Source organism: Etheostoma spectabile, chromosome 15 (genome assembly GCF_008692095.1).
Source record: "Etheostoma spectabile isolate EspeVRDwgs_2016 chromosome 15, UIUC_Espe_1.0, whole genome shotgun sequence".
NCBI classification, from domain to species: domain Eukaryota; kingdom Metazoa; phylum Chordata; class Actinopteri; order Perciformes; family Percidae; genus Etheostoma; species Etheostoma spectabile.
Window position 1 is genome coordinate 27,448,953 of NC_045747.1, and position 15,737 is coordinate 27,464,689.

At 42.6% G+C, this 15,737-nt stretch overlaps 2 protein-coding genes across 4 annotated transcripts in view; one reads left to right on the forward strand and one right to left on the reverse strand.

Moving 5' to 3' along the window:
• Positions 1-374: 374 nt before the first annotated feature.
• Positions 375-11,661, forward strand: lmnl3 (lamin L3). Its single transcript, XM_032537416.1, has 11 exons — positions 375-1,133; positions 2,442-2,598; positions 3,305-3,430; positions 3,886-4,056; positions 4,978-5,103; positions 5,699-5,919; positions 6,700-6,919; positions 7,828-7,935; positions 8,883-8,999; positions 9,603-9,713; positions 11,289-11,661. The coding sequence occupies exons 1-11, from the start codon at positions 715-717 to the stop codon at positions 11,322-11,324; spliced, it is 1,812 nt and encodes a 603-aa protein (XP_032393307.1). The 5' UTR covers positions 375-714; the 3' UTR covers positions 11,325-11,661.
• Positions 11,662-11,672: 11 nt separating this feature from the next.
• zgc:158785 (E3 ubiquitin-protein ligase MARCH3) overlaps positions 11,673-15,737 on the reverse strand; it is a 10,367-nt gene continuing 6,302 nt past the window's right edge. For 2 of the 3 annotated variants that reach the window (XM_032537422.1, XM_032537423.1), the window contains 2 exons: positions 14,585-14,791; positions 11,673-13,066 (listed from right to left, as the gene is read on the reverse strand). In XM_032537422.1, coding sequence (XP_032393313.1) covers positions 12,908-13,066; positions 14,585-14,791 — 366 coding nt within the window. In that variant the 3' untranslated portion in view covers positions 11,673-12,907. Of the gene's footprint in view, positions 13,067-14,573; positions 14,792-15,737 lie in introns of all 3 variants that reach the window. The other variant, XM_032537424.1, reaches the window with a different exon arrangement.

Consider the following 15,737-nt stretch of genomic DNA (forward strand, 5'->3'; position numbering starts at 1 on the left):
TAAATCTGGATAGGTCTATCTTTCTTGTCTTACTTGTTATCCATACATTTTGGAAGCATGACATTTCAATTTTTTCATGGCCAGTATTTAAAGATAAACACATTAATATCTGATAATGTAGCATGGGAAATAAAGTTAGCCAATGTCCATTTTCGTAATAGAAGACATTCTCAAGAAAAGGAAACGGTGGCTATAGTGACACAGTTACATTAATAGGCGTTATGTTACAATAAGGTGATTTTTGCTAACTAATTGAGAAGTTAACTTGAACAGTGATATGATTTTCGTTGGTAGTTTGTAGGCCTACTACACGCTTAAACGTTTGCAATGACGTATTATTTTGAAAACCTTACCCAGAACTGTATTGCGTCACTTAGGCACACTTGTCGCTAGCGGCGCACTTGACAATGCGTCTACTCGTCAAATGTGATTAATTTCAGCTGTGGACATCTTTAATGCAGGAAAACCGGCCGCTTGACAAGTACAGAGGCTCACATCCGGGATTCCCATGTGCTGCGAACTTTACAGAGTGGTTCAATGCGACTTTTATCCTTTCTGAACGACCACCGCAACCGTTGCTTGTGTTAACGTGACTTTACTGTGGCTCCTAGTTTTCTAGCTACAGGCCTATGTCTTAGTCTAACGGCACTATAACTATCTGGACTGGTTGTGGACCCTGGCTACAGAAGTGTCCAGCCCACCACCACCACCATCATGGCCTCTGCCACCTCGACCCCCGCGGCCACCGCATCCAGCGGCCGCTCCAGCCGCTCCGTGAGCCGCTCCGCCGGACGCAGCGTAGCCGCTGCCGCCGCCGCCGGCCAGGCCACATCCAGCACCAGCCCGACCCGGCTGTCCCGTATCCAGGAGAAAGATAACCTCCGACACCTCAACGACCGCCTCGCCAACTACATCCAGCGGGTCCAAGAGCTGGAGAGTGAACGGTCTTCCATACTGTTTCAGCTGGAAGAAAAGGATGACTCGAAAAGCCGGGAGATGGGCAACGTGCGGCGGCTGTACGAGGAGGAGTTGGCCGATGTCAGGAAGTCTCTGGACGGATTGGCCGGAGAGAAGGCCCGCTTGCAGATCGACTGTGGAAATCTCTGCGAGGAGAACCGAAAACTTCAAGCCAGGTAACGTTAGTAGCGGGGTAGGGTCATTCTATATACCAGCAAGCAGGTGCCAGAGAAGCTGCTACGTAGCCTTCGCCAGACTCCGTTTAAAAATGAGCTCATTTAACGCAAACTTGCTTGGCGTTAGACGCACTTAACATTATCTGCAGAACATGCACTGGCATTTCCACATTTCTGTGCCGCTGTATAATTCGGAGTCAAACTTCTTTTCACACTTCTGCCGAACTGAACCTTGCTTCTTAATAAGAGTTTCGTTTGTAATTTACAGTTTCCCCCTGAGTAAAATGGGCCTACCTAGGGCTGCAACTAACGATTATTTTCATATTCGATTGTCGAATTTATTTTCATTTTATTTATTCAGGGAAGGTGCACTGACAGGCATCCTCTCTTTTACCTGATCACATTCACACAGTTCCACATTGATGCCTGGAAGCTTCCCAGTACAACCACAGCCTGATGTGCTGCCACTAGAGCGGTTGGAGGTTAAGGGCCTTGCTCAAGGGCACCTCAGTGGTGGTGGTTGGGCTGGCGATTGAACTGACGACCTCCCGTCACAAGCTCTCTTCTCTAACCTTTAGAGTGTGTGTGTGTGTGACACAGATGAAAGAGCTGCATCTGTCCTTTTAGAAGACTGACTTAATCAAAGGGAATGCTGTAAATGTGGAATTCTAGGTTGAACTATGCTTGAGGATATTAGGACTAGAGTAAGGTTCAGATACTTGTTAAAATGAGAAGCAGTGGGGGAAATGTACTTACCGATAAGTACATTTACTCCAGTACTGTTCTTAACTAGAAATGTTGAGGTACTTTTACTTAAGTCTTTTCATGTCACTTTCTACTTTGCCACATTTCAGAGAAATATAGTACTTTTAAACTCCTTTACATCCATCTGAAAGCTTTAGTTACTTTGCAAACTTTTCCACACAAACACATGTAGTTTATAAAATCTGATGTTTTATTATAAATGGTAGGCCTACTAGCCAAAAATTTAACGGCCTACAAGTCCAGCTGAGATGATTAGCCCATTAAACAACTGTTTGGATTCTTTCCACTTTCCAAAAAATTTTTTTTTCCTCGCATTGAGTTCTTTTACTTTAAGTACATCTCCCTGATAATACTTACTTTTTATTGAAGTAACATTTTCAATGCAGGACTTTTACTTGAAACCGAGTATTTTTAAAGTGTGTTGTATAGCTGACGGAGGCAGCATCAGACCTACACATATCTGGTGGGGGTTTGGCGTGATATGAGAGAACTAGCTCTGTAGTTTTGTGGGCTGCTCCAAATAGTTCCGATGTCTCTCTTCAGGAACCAGAAGAAGGAGAGCGAGTTGGCGAACGTGTTGGCCCAGTGGAGGAAAGTGGAGGCGATGCTGAGCTCCAAGGACGCCGAGTACACCAAGCTGCTGTCTGAGAACCGGAGACTCGTTGACGAAGTGGCCGACCTGCAGGAGCATCTAGAATATGTATGAACTGAAGCTAGATTTACACCAGAACTGGATAATTAGTTGGATTGGCAATTTTGGTGCTTTCGCAAAACATTTCCACAATGAGATTTTTGATAAATAATCATCAGTAATGTGGATATAATGACTAAGTGGGTGAAGACAAATAATAGAACAGTTACAATAGTCTGGTAAGTTCAGGAAATGACATCACTTTACTGTAATGCAGCCTTTAAAACCAGGAAAAGACCAAACTGATGCCATATTACAATATCCAAAATCTAAGACGATACCTAGTCTCATATCATAATATCGATATGTTGCCCAGCTCTAGGGCCAGTCCCAGACTGATGGCAGCATTAATGTAGAGGCTGCTAGTTTCTGTGATAACCAAATCTTGGACAAGTGGGCAAATTTAGAAAACACAGTTCACCATAATCTACAAAAGAACTGCTTCCATGTTCTGCAGGTATTTGTTCCCAATTGCAAAACACTGTTACAACACACAAACTAGACATATTTTCGAAGTAATGCGGATCACAGCTGTCTCAGAATGACGTATTTTTCCCCTAAAAGTAGCTTCAGTAATTGACAAAGTCTTTTTTTAATTAGTATTAAACAACTGTTATTGAGAGGATTCAGTTTTTCTGTATGGTTTGGGACGAAGGAGGACAAATCGATTATCAGCTGAGTCACTCTATCTTCCGTGTGTGTGTCCCTTCCTCAGGCAGAAGGCGTACTGAGTGAGACAAAGAACCAGCTGAACTGTGAGATCCTGAGGAAGGTGGACATGGAGAACCAGGTGCAAACGCTCAAAGAGCAGCTGGAACTCCAGAGGAACATCAGTGAGCAGGTAAAACGCATGCATTGCCATAAGCAAGTAATATAAAGTAAAAAAAATCAGCAGGTGCAATAATATCTATATTTCACAAGTTGTTTTTTTTTTTAGTAAAGTGTTTCTGACGGTCTTTTACAATTTACGACTTTGTTTTAAAGCTGTTTTTTAAATTCTACTTTTGTTTATTTTTTTATTTATATAGCTTTATATTTTCACTGTTATTGTATTTCTCATAAATTTTGTAAAGCTGACTCTAAGAGCAATGCCTCAAAAATTCCAATGTACCTGTACGGTACTTGTGCAAGTCTATTAACTGGCAATCTTTACTGTACATTTCTCACATTCACCTCAACTCAGTTTTTAAAATCCACCCATCCCTGTCTATGTTCGTTTCCTACCAAGGATGATCGAAGATGTTGTATCAATGTTCTTTTTTTTTTTTTTTTTTTTTTTCTTTTTGGTTTTTGAAGGAGGTCTTGGAGATCCGAACCCGACAGGACAGTCGTCTGGTGGAGGTGGACTCGGTACAGCGGAGAGAGTTTGAGAGTAAACTGTCGGAGACGATTCAGCAACTCCGCCACGACCACGAGTGTCAGCTGCAGCAGTACAAAGAGGAGCTCGACAGGACGTTCAGCTCAAAGGTAAAGACCATAGGCAGTAAAAATTAAAGACTAAGCTTCTGGGTCCAGAAAGTGAAGCAAACATGGAATTGCATTATCCTGCATTCTATCTAACCTCCAGGAGGGGGCGACTCCCCTGGCTCCAAAAAGCACTTGGTCTTTGAGAAAATGAGCTTACTTCTTACTTGATTTAAGTAAACATTTTCATGATGAGTTAATGGTCTCAATCGCTAGTTTCAAGTCTTCTTCAATACAGCATGATGTGCATTTAGTATATAATGGTCCCATTTATTTAAAAATAGACAATAAAGCAGGGGATGCTTTTAATGTCAATCAGGTTAAAAGCTTAGCAATGCTAACACTGTGGATGTTAAAATAGACCAACTTGTTTTGGGGTTTTCGTGTTTTCATCTTAAACGTTGACCGTCTCACTGTTTTCACTTGAGCAAAGTTAAATGGAACATTTTGGTGGCCAAAAAATGTTGTTCTGCCAAGCAAGCAAGCAAGCAAGCAAGCAAGCAAGCTAGTTAGCGCTAGTGTTTGCTGGTACCTTTTTTAAGGGAGAGTTTGCCGATTTTTTTTTTTTCTCATACATGCAGATAAATAGTGGCCGTATCACAAGGTTCACGTTTACCTGGCGGTAAATCCCCGCTGGATGACTCCCTTCAGTAGGGTTGAATAAGCAACTTTTCCTGTGTAGCGCAGTGCCATGAGACCATGAACAAGACTGGCTAGGCCGCGTCATCCTGCCCTGCTACACGACCCAGGCTTCAAAACAGCAGTCCACTAACAATCCATTACTTTTACAGTGTATGGGTCAAACAGAGTTTAGGATGATGCGTTTCAAAGTGTCCAGATTTATTGCACACTGTTTGAGTTTTTCATTCCATAAAGTTTTGTGAAATGTTTTTTTTTTTTTTTTTTTCCTTTTGTGCACTGCAGTTGCAGAATGCCCAGCAGGCTGCATTGGAGAAGAACCAGGTTGCTTCAGCCACCAGAGATGAACTGGAAACCACCAATCTCCGAGTGGAGAGCCTCAGCTCCCAGCTCCAGCAGTACCAGAAAGATGTAAGTGCGGTCTGTAACCCACACATTTTTTATAAATAAATAAATAAAAGCTTTAGTTGTAACTTAATTACATTAATGAATTAAGACTATCAGCTCCACACAACTCTCTCTGTATTTCTAAGTATGTAGTATGTGTTGACGTTTGCACAAACAAAAATCGAGTGAAGATGATTACCTCCTCAAGAGTCCATGTTTGTCTTGTTTTTTTCCCCTCTGTGTCCTCCTTGGTTACTAGTAACTGCGTGGATAGGGGGGGTGGCGCGCGATCACGTAAGGCTTGTATCATGTAGACGTGTCGACGGTGTTCTCATTACCTAGAATTCTTCATGGTGGCGACAGAAACTACGCACTATAATTTTAAATAAACAAAATGCACCAGCCACAGTATTCCTTACTCCAATGATACTTTAAAGTGACGTTTTAAAATCGTTGATTTATTTTCATGTTGTGTGTTCTTCTCTCAGTAGTATTGGCACTGGTATGGAATTTTTTTTTTCTACGATACCCAGCTCTAGTTCTGGTTCCAGACCATTTGTTGCCAGCTTTGTTAGTTCTTCCCCACTGTTTGCCATTCAGTTGTTCCCATCTCTGTCAGAAAGCGGCGCTGGAGGGCCGCTGCCAGGATCTGGAGCGGACTCTGGACCGGGAGCGTGAGGTCTGGCAGCACCGGCTGGATCAGAAGGAGCAGGAGCAGCTGAGCATGAGGACCCAGATGTTCGCCCAGCTGGAAGACTACGAGAACCTGCTGGATGTCAAGCTGGCCCTAGACATGGAGATCAACGCCTACAGGAAGATGCTGGAGGTGGAGGAGCAGAGGTACGCTCGGGCTCTACACGGGAGTGGGAGTCTCTTTCTATCTATCTATCTATCTATCTATCTATATTCCTTAAAAGACACTCCCTGAATGTAGCGGAGTCTGAACACAACAGGCAAAAGGCAGAAAGTAAAAGCAGTGACCGCAAAATCAACATCAGTAGGCAATAATCGATTTATGGTCTGTCACTGCATCCTTGCAGAATCATCACCTCTAGTTCGACATTGTGTAACCCTTGAGCCAGGCAGCATCCACTTTAATGTCTGCTTTTTAGGGGTGGTTCATGTGTGTATTGTAATTTCTTATTTTTTGTGGCAATTTCTAAGATCAGGTTTTTAATTTACCTAAATATATTCTATTTATACAGTAGCGGGAACATCACATGCATTTAAATCAAAACCAAGAGAAAGCCGAAAATCTGTTAGGATCTACAGATGAAATAAATGTCTCACTGACATGTGATGTTCATTCTTCTTAGAAAACAATTAGTTTTTAGAAATGTCTCATAATATATTGTCTCTAGAAGGGAACTATTCAACTTTTGTTTTGTTAAATAAGGAAAAGAAAATCCAAGTACTCAATACAATTGGCTTGCAATAAACAATAGAATCGCAAAGAATATCGCAATATAAATCCAATCGGGACAAAATCATATCGTCCCAGCCCTACTGTTTTCATAAATCGGTAACTGCACATGATACCTGGATCTCTGGTGCCTGGCTGGCTGGGGTGTTTTAATAAAATAAAATTTAAATCCAAATATTTGGTCATTTTCTTCCCAGATTGCATCTGTCACCCAGCCCCTCGCAGCATGCGGCCATACCTCGAACACATGAACACAGCAGCCGCAAGCTCCGGGGGAAGAAACGCAAGTACGAGGGAGCCTCTGGCAGCTCGCCGGCCTACAAGATGGCCAGTCGCTCCATGGAGAGCGGCGCTGTGAGCGTGACACAGGTCGACGCGGACGGAAAATACGTCCGGCTGAAGAACAACTCTGAGACGGTGAGACTGCAGCAGAGTCTGATTTTAGTTTCTCTAAGCGGACCTTAAATCTTGACTGTCGATTGGATTTGTGTGTTCAGACATCACCACTCTATCTGCATAAGTTGCTGTGGAAACAACGTAAGGGTCGCTATATTTGCGCTGGCTTTCTAGTATTGTGTAGTGGAGCTGTAACAATGCCAAATTTTGCTCTATAATTCATTCTCAGAAATAATTGCCATTAACAATAAAATAGCTCTCAGTCAAATATGTATGCATTTATTTTTCAAACAAATTCAAAGTTTTTTATTTCTGGATACATATTTTGGGGGGGCAGGGTGGAGGCTGGGGGTTTGGCCTTGACCAACTGCCACTTTTCCCATTTGAAACCATGATAAATGCTTATGACCTCATAAGGGGCAAGATTCCAGATCGGCCCATCTGGGCTTTCATTTTCTCAAAGGCAGAGCAGGGTACCCAGGGCTCGATTTACACCTATCACCATTTCTAGCCAATGGTGGACTATAGGTGGGCTGGGGGAACGCATAGTAATGTTACGAAATCTCAAAGTGAAATTTTCTGAGGTGACTGTGAGAAATTGTTCATGCATGTTTTTTTTGTTTTGCACATCGTTTTATACAGCTGGCTCCTGAACACATGTTCCTGTAGACCCAATCACAAAGTTTGTTTACGGTAACTTCCGGCTAGAAACTGCCTGTGTCCCGTATGTACATCTCAACAGCGCTGAGCAAACGGAGGCGAGCAACAACAACTGCATAAATTCATCCGATTTCATATGTCACCGCTTTGACTAACGTTAGCTTGGAGAGCTAATGAACCTGTTGTGCCACAGACTGAAGAAAATGACACCACCCAAACTAGCAGTCAAGTCATTTAACCGCTCCCTGTTCTGTTTTCTGTGTTTCCAGGAGCAGGCGCTGGGTGGTTGGGTAGTCCGGAGGTTGTACCCCGGTTCTGGGGACCTCTCCTTCCATATCCCCCCCTCCTGTGTCCTGGCTGCTGGGCAGACACTCACAGTGAGTAATACTTGCGTGTAACTGTATTTCTATAAGCCACCACTGCACAGAGAGAAATAAACTTATGATAGGGTGTGTCGTCTCCCCCCCCCCCCCCCCCCCCCCCCCCCCCCCCCCCCGTGTATTGTAAACCTGGTGACCCATCAGGCCTAAGTTGTGGGCCGAGCCTGGGCCCTTTGGGGGAAATAATAAGGCACTTGCCCCTGGGTTAAACAGCTTTTCTGGGCGTAACCCTGCATGAGAACATTAGACAGAGATACACATAGATTATTACTATCGCCACAGCGCTGCGGTGTGGTCTGGCTACACCGCCTATCTATTCTGGGATAGGAAGGGGAAAAAACTCTAGCTTGTTTTATATTTCTTTAAACCAATCACGACTGTCCTGGGCGATGTTTAACACCTTTTTTACTAGAGATAGCAAGAGGGTAGGGACATCCTGGATGTCTGGCTTTATCCCCGCAATGGTCATCAGCTGGACCAGACTAGTATCGGCACGGCTCAGGAGGTAGGTCGGTTAATCTGAAGGTCCCTGGTTTGATGCTTAGCTCCTCCAAAGAGGGTGCCAAAGTGTCCTTGAGCAAGACACTGAACCCCCTAAAATAAATAATGGACTATATATAAATGCAGTCCATACATTTTCAAGAGTTTTGATACCCAGATTGCTCAGTTGGTAGAGCAGGCGCCCATATATAGTTTTACTCCAACGCAGCAGGCCAGGGTTCGACTCTGACCTTCGGCCCTTTGCTGCATGTCATCCCCTTCTCTCCCCTTGTCTTCTCTTGTCCTGTTAAAAATATTAGCTGAAAAGTTTAGACTTTCAGTTTTAATTATTTTTTTCTCGTGTTCTGTCTCTGAATTAGTTTAATGTATCTTATGCTTCGTGCTAGTTTTTATATTATATTTTTTAAGTGCTCTGTCAAAGTTTTGACCGCGTGTGCTGTCAGATCTGGGCAGCAGGTGCCGAGGAGGAGGCTGATCCTGAGGACCTGGTTCTGCAAGGCCACACCAGCTGGGGCCCCGTCACTGACATCAGGGTGATTCTTCTGAACCCCAACCAAGAGGTAAGTGGAGCAGTGTGCATGAGTGCATTCTGGGAGCTGTAGTTTGCTTTTACCCCTTTTTGTCCGTGTATTTCTAAGACCATTTTTGATGAAATTTTCTTGAAAACCAAATGACAAAGTAGTGGCATCGACCTTTAAAATCTTGGTCCAGCCCTCACACAGTACGTGCTCCAGATCCTGATCAAAGTCATGAGAAGTGTTTGTTCAGGGTTCCTTTTTTGTTTCTTGACTAAAAGGACTCTATAGTTAATTACTGTTATGGAAAATTTGGAATTGAATATATTGTATTTTATTTTGTCCAGTAGAAAGGCCAGGGTAGATGGAGGTTTCCATCTTTTTTTAGTGACAGTATATAACTCCCCGCAGACGGTCCTTTCCAGTGGTTTCCTTTAGTCTGCTTTTAACCACCCGTATCTTTTCTTTTTTCTTTTAAATAGTCTTTTTAAGGAGTGTTTTTTTTTTTTTTTTTTATTTTATTTTTTTTTTTTTTTTTTTTTTATAAAGTGGCCCTCTTAACGCCAATCTCTACTGCCACGTTTTACCCAGGGCTAACCCTAGTGTTGGATGTAAGTGAACATGGGAGTCATGTTATACCTTTTTCAGGAAGTAGCAGAGCGCAGGGTGTGTATGCAGCACAGGGGTGAGGAGGACACTGAATTGGAGTTTGACGAAGAATATGTGGCGGGCAGTGATATCCAGCACTTTCGGAGACAGGTAAATACACGCTGACTCATGAAACAGCCCAAATCCAAGGGTTCCATAACCTTACAAGCAAACATGCTTTACTATATAAAACTTGACATCCCTTTTTTCTGCCTACACTGAAGCCAAAGAGAAAGAAGAAGTGCTGTTCTGTCTCTTGAGTGCAGACAGTGTGCTCTACAGTAGGTGAGAGCCCCCCCCCCCCCGCTTTTCTCTGCTGTGTGCCGTCACAGGATGCATGGCTTGTTTCATACATTGCTGCTGCCGCCTTTTAATATTTATTTTATTCTGCATCATGAAGCACGTTCAAGTCTGTCTAGGTAACCTGTAAGGGCGCAATTTCCAAGTTTTATCACGTTATGCTATTGTATCATTTATTGGGACAATGATAAGATACTTTAGGATATCTCATAGTCTGCCACGATACGATTTTGGATTGAAGTCAGGGGGGGGACGGCCTGGGATCGATATGAGATGTAATTCACGGCCATTTAACGCAATCAGTTCCATTCATATAAACTCTCAAAAAGCAACTAAAATAAGATTTAACAGTTTTTGCAATACTCCAGTCTGAAACCTGCCAGTTTACGCCCAAGCTGATTGTGATTGGTTTAAAGAAATGCCAATTACCAGAGCACGTTTTTCTCACATCCTGAAAATGCTGTGGGGACTAGCCAGACCCTCCTCCGCAGCACTGTGGGTAATGTTAATGTGGTGCAAGGCACTGGAGTCGCTTACTAAACTGCTCTCTTAATGCACTCTAGCTGCGGAAAAGGTGCATCATGGCATCTGCAACCTGCATGCTAAACGCCTGGCATGTTAATATGGTTTAATGTTAATTTCCAATCATCTGTGCAGAAACGTAATTGAAGTACAGTATTTCTTAATTTGCGCAAATTGGTGTAATCACGGCGCCCAGCTCCAAAATACACTCATGTATATGTAATGTTTAGTTTTAACTGACACAGCAATACCTGTAATGCAATAACACACTTTGAATCAAACTGAAGCATGAGCTACCTTGCATTTTAGGTATTATTTAAAAACTCTCTGCTTCTCAAAAGCTGAGTTTGGTCAGAGCTCCAAGCTCTGACTGTTCCCAAACAGCAATCTGTGAAAAAACTGTGACCTGGACTACCTGGGTCATGTTCAGCCCTGATAAAACGGTAGAAACACCTTTTTTTTTAAACTGCAATGGGGGGGAGAGAGTTTGTTGAACCCCCTGTTGTGTGCGCAAGCGCTTTCACTCTTTATTACGAGTTTACAGACACGTGTCTGGGTATCACCTGTGACGCAGCCGCCAAACGAGAGGAAACTCATCTCAAAGCCCGTTGCACACTGTTCCGTGGAAATATGTCAGACCTCAACACACTAAACGCTGCACACTGTTTTGAGACTGAACGCCCCCCTGTGCCAGCTGTTTGCTGCCCACCAGTACCAGCCTTCTCCAGACTCATCGGCCATACCTTCCCCTAACCGGAATGCAGCTTCAGTGCTAACCATACTGTCTGTATGAGACCTGCATGTGTCCCATGGTGCTAAGTGATTCAACATAATGCTGCTTTATTTAAATTTTTTTTTCTCCAGGATCTATCTAAGGAGGCGAGCTGTGCTGTCATGTGATTTCTGCTGTGCGCCTGGAAAACATGGAGCGGCTCTGGAGGATAAAACTTCTGCTGCTGTCTCATACAAAAAAACTGGACTCTGACAAACTGCAGTGGGACATTGAGTTGTTAGTGTGACTGTGACCAGCTCCGAGGCCTTAGAGCAACAGTATCCACCTCAGTTTTCCTCACGTTTCATCGCTCTAACTGCACAAGATATGAACTATGCCTTGATTTCATTTTAATTGAGTGTGCGTGTGTGCCTGTGTGTTTTATATAAAACCTGTTGGCATAATAGTTATGCTAACCAGTTTTATATTGTATTGACATAAATTAATAAAGTTATAAATGCTGTTTGGTCAGACACTTGTATTAAAGGCCGTTTATTACAACAAAATATAACATTCTAGTTAAATTGTCGGGAAAAGCTGTGCTAGCATACTCAAACTTAATTTACTGTTAGAACTAAACAGGAGGAAGCAACACAGGTTAAACAGTTGGTTCACCCACAAATCACAAATAGGGGTGGCAGTAGTAGTAGTCTCTCCACAACGCATACTACATGTGGCGCCATTTTGATGCTAACAAGCCATCACCTGACGTTAGCAACCCATTAACTGTCATTCATTTTGACAGCGAATAACTTTACATCTGAAGCGCTTAAAGACTCAATTTGTCCATTATTCATTTCTAAAGAAACATGAGAATGTATAAAAGGCTTCATTACCTTCCCTTTTACTTTTTTTTTTTTTTTTTTTTTTTTTTTTTTTTTTTTTTAATAAATGCTGGTGTCAGTTTTGGAACTCTGGATCTCTATGCATCTATCTCATACCACGTAATTTATACCTTAAGAAAATTAAAAAGTAACTTGTTCTTTTTTCCGTTAGGACTGTCAAACTGAATAGTAAAACAAAATTATTCAGCATTCATTGTTTGTGTTTTTCCCTGTTTAACCAGAGCCAGACCATACAAAAATGATAGAAATCATATAGCATCCATTCTGGTATCTTATCAGTTCTTGGTATCAGCCCATTCGCGAGTTAAGGTACCGGTATTGGGAAGCTAAAAATGGTATGGGACCATCTCTAGTTGTAACTGTGGTCAACTCGGGTGTGACATCATTCCCATTTCTGACTTCTGAGGTAAATAAAAAGTATAAACACTACGATCAGCTGTGGCATGAATACTGAGCCAAGCCTAATTGAATAGTTTGTATAGTCTGACTCAAGAGCTCCAAAGCTAGACTTTAGGTCTTCTAAGTTAAACACACTCTTATTGTAGATATTAGAAGTGCCAAGTTGCAGCACATTTGTCTTCTTGGGCCTACTTCACAAGGAGGAAAAACAACTGGATCGTCAAATAAGTCCACGACGCTTTGTTGTCTTCAGGAAACAATGATACTGATTGTCATTGTAGAAAAATACCAAACATGTCCAACCAGTTGCCAGAATGACTCTTCTGATTTGGGACAATTTCACATTTTATCACTGTAAGACGAGTCTCCGTAAGTCTTTGCTGACTCAATTGTTTGAGAAAAGGTTCCAGAGTCTGGCGTAAACGTCCTCCAGCTCTTGTATGTTCAGGAGTGTAGACTGTAGTCTACTACACCATGGTCTCTTTGTTGGGGGGTTTGCTGAAGGGGTTTATGGACAGGGTCTGTTGGGTTGGTGTGGTATGGGGGGGCAAGGGAATCTGCAGTCGCACTCTCTGGTCCGTCTTCTTCCACGTCTCGAACAGATGCATGTGGTAGCGCACAGAGACCTGAGGGACAAATAAGCATGTTTTAGAACAGCGTTCAAAGGCCAGATACAGTTGTATGTTATGTGAAGTTCAATAAAGAAGTTTAAGTAATAATAGTGATAACATAAAGTAATAATTCAATCTACACAGCTCTATAAAGAAGGAAATATCTCTCTCTTTCTGAAGTACAGTAGTTGCAGTTTTTTAACCTGGTAAACCTGCTAAAAATGGCTGATAGACTCCTTTACCATTGCCAGTGATGCCTGTGTTTTTTTTCTTTCTGGTGTGTCATGTTCGACATGACAAAGGCACCGGAAAACAGGTGTTAACTTTTCCTGCTACAGCTTTTGGATGCAGAGCAAAAAAACCTTGCAAACTGTTCTGTACGTACACTTTATGTCTTCGCTTAAACAATTATTTTTGCTTTCACACCTGCCTCATTTTAGTCCAGTTGAATTGCACAGTTGGTTTTGTTTTGGGCTGGTGTGAATGCAGCAATCGCGCTCGGTTGCGCGCCAAAAGCAGACCAAAAAAGCTTCTTGCTACGCTTTCAAACTTAGTGCCGACTTAATTTGACTTTCAAGCGCTACTCGGGCCGAGATGGACGGAATTTGTGTCCGAGATGACAGAAGTTACAACAACAGCATTATACCGGAAAATGGCAGAAAATAAGTATCTACACAGGTGTTCTGTTACCATCACTGCAGATCAGAGCCTACAGTAGAGCCTATGCGTGTGTGTGTTTGTCTAATGTATTTTATTTCCTTTCCTTCCTCTCGGTGGGGTTGTCAGGCCCCCATTCCAAATGAGAATCTGTTTTTAATGACTTGCCTGAAAAAATAGATTTGAAAAGTAATTTGTCCCAGGAGAACATGCTGATTGCCGTTGCATTGCCAATGCAAACAAAAGCCAGATGTTGGTGGGTTTAAGTGGGATATTTGGCCAGTGGGAAAAGGGGTATTAGTTCAGCTGAGCAAACTCCAGTCTCTGATGAAGACCATGTTGAAATTCTGGAAAAAGCTGGTAAATTGACATTAAGCTAAGTTATTATTTTGTCAAACGGCAGTCAACCTTGCTGTCAACTTTCCAAAATAAGTTTACATTTTTATTAGTTTTGGATATACAGCAACATCTAACAAATTATTTAACGGATTGATTTAAAGGGCCTATATTTGATATTCAGCGCATTAATATAGAAGGAAACAAATATTTTCTGTGTAAAAAGATTGTGGAGTAATGGCATCCTGAGCGCCTTGTGCGTCGGTTCCAAACTCCGAAGGCGTCGTCATTTGATGAGTTGGGGTACATTCTATGAAAGCTGTGTGAAGGCAATCCCAGACCACTTTATTCTGATTGTTGACTACAGCCATTAAAAAAAAAATGTCAGTAGTTAAAGTCAGGGTTGGTAATGTTGAAAAGCTAGCAAGATTGGAAAGTAGCATCTCTAAAACCAAAATAAAATGACTTTGTCAGCTCATTGTTGACGTTGTACCCATGGTTGGATAAAGATCATATGTACTGTACAGACCCTGAGCCTACCATGGTCCAGAAGACGAATATGGTGAAGAGGGCCAGCGTGAGGACCAGCAGCCCCAGGGCCTCCATGGCGTTGGCGTAGTACAGGTCCATGGCTCCCTGGACACACAGCCATCCTGATAGGCTGGCCAGCGGCGTGATGAACAGGAAGCACACCGCATCGCCGCACAGGGTCCTCCGCTGATGCTGCACGGAGGGAGCACACAACCACTGGGAAGGGGTAGGGGGGTGGGGGAGCCAGGTTAGAAGCACATCAAAAAAGCTCAATCTATGGTCATTATGGTCAGCACAGTGTAAAATATGGATGAAAAATTGTAGACTTGGGGGAGAAGTAAAGCATTTGGCCAGAAGGTGGAGCTGAAGGATGGAGCCTGTCAACTGTTACATGCAGTTAGTAGTAGTATTGGTAACCCTAAAATATCTAGTACAACAATGTTATTACACTACTCCTACTACTATTACTACTACTATTATCATATGCATTAATATAAATACATATGACCATTTTAAACTGTGTTCTATTGTAATATTATATCAGACAAATGTATAATTTCTTCAGTGTTTAACGACAGTTTACTTAGAATTATTCAGTTACTACCAAAGCCAACACGATCTAGAGGAAAATATCCAACATAGTACACCATGAACCTGTCACTTTATTTCTGTACGAGGTTTAAAGCGCTTGTGGACGCATGTCCCCCCTACCCCAAGCTGTGTGAGAGTGTCAAGATGTAGTGTGAGTGAGTGGGGGCTGGGGTGGGTGGGACTAGCACTACATCAGTGTACCGGGTGGATTAGCCATGGAACATTTATCACAAAACTTCTTTACTTTCATTGTCCCCCTTGTCAATTTGTAACTCCGTTCAATTCTTTCCAAAAAACAACAATAAAGCCACTTTGAATTACAATGCGTGACAGCGATGTCACACACAAACTGTGCTACATCACTAATGTAAAGGATTGAAACCTGTGTCTCTGTGCATGTGTGCGCATGTGTCCAGCGTTGCCTGACAGCAGGCTTATGGCGTTCACTATGTAGCTTAACCTGGTGGAGAACCTGGTGCTTAATCAGCTGATTACTGGCTGTGAGCACACAGGGAACAGGAAGAGCAGGGAGACGGCGAGGCCACTAATACACTGGCCTGCACTGTGCATG

Bases quoted from the DNA above. Each gene is read 5' to 3' on its own strand.
- lmnl3 (XM_032537416.1), top strand. From the start codon at position 715: ATGGCCTCTGCCACCTCGACCCCCGCGGCCACCGCATCCAGCGGCCGC. The intron at 1,134-2,441 runs GTAACGTTAGTA...GTCTCTCTTCAG, and splicing joins AACCGAAAACTTCAAGCCAG to GAACCAGAAGAAGGAGAGCG. The intron at 9,000-9,602 runs GTAAGTGGAGCA...TACCTTTTTCAG, and splicing joins TTCTGAACCCCAACCAAGAG to GAAGTAGCAGAGCGCAGGGT.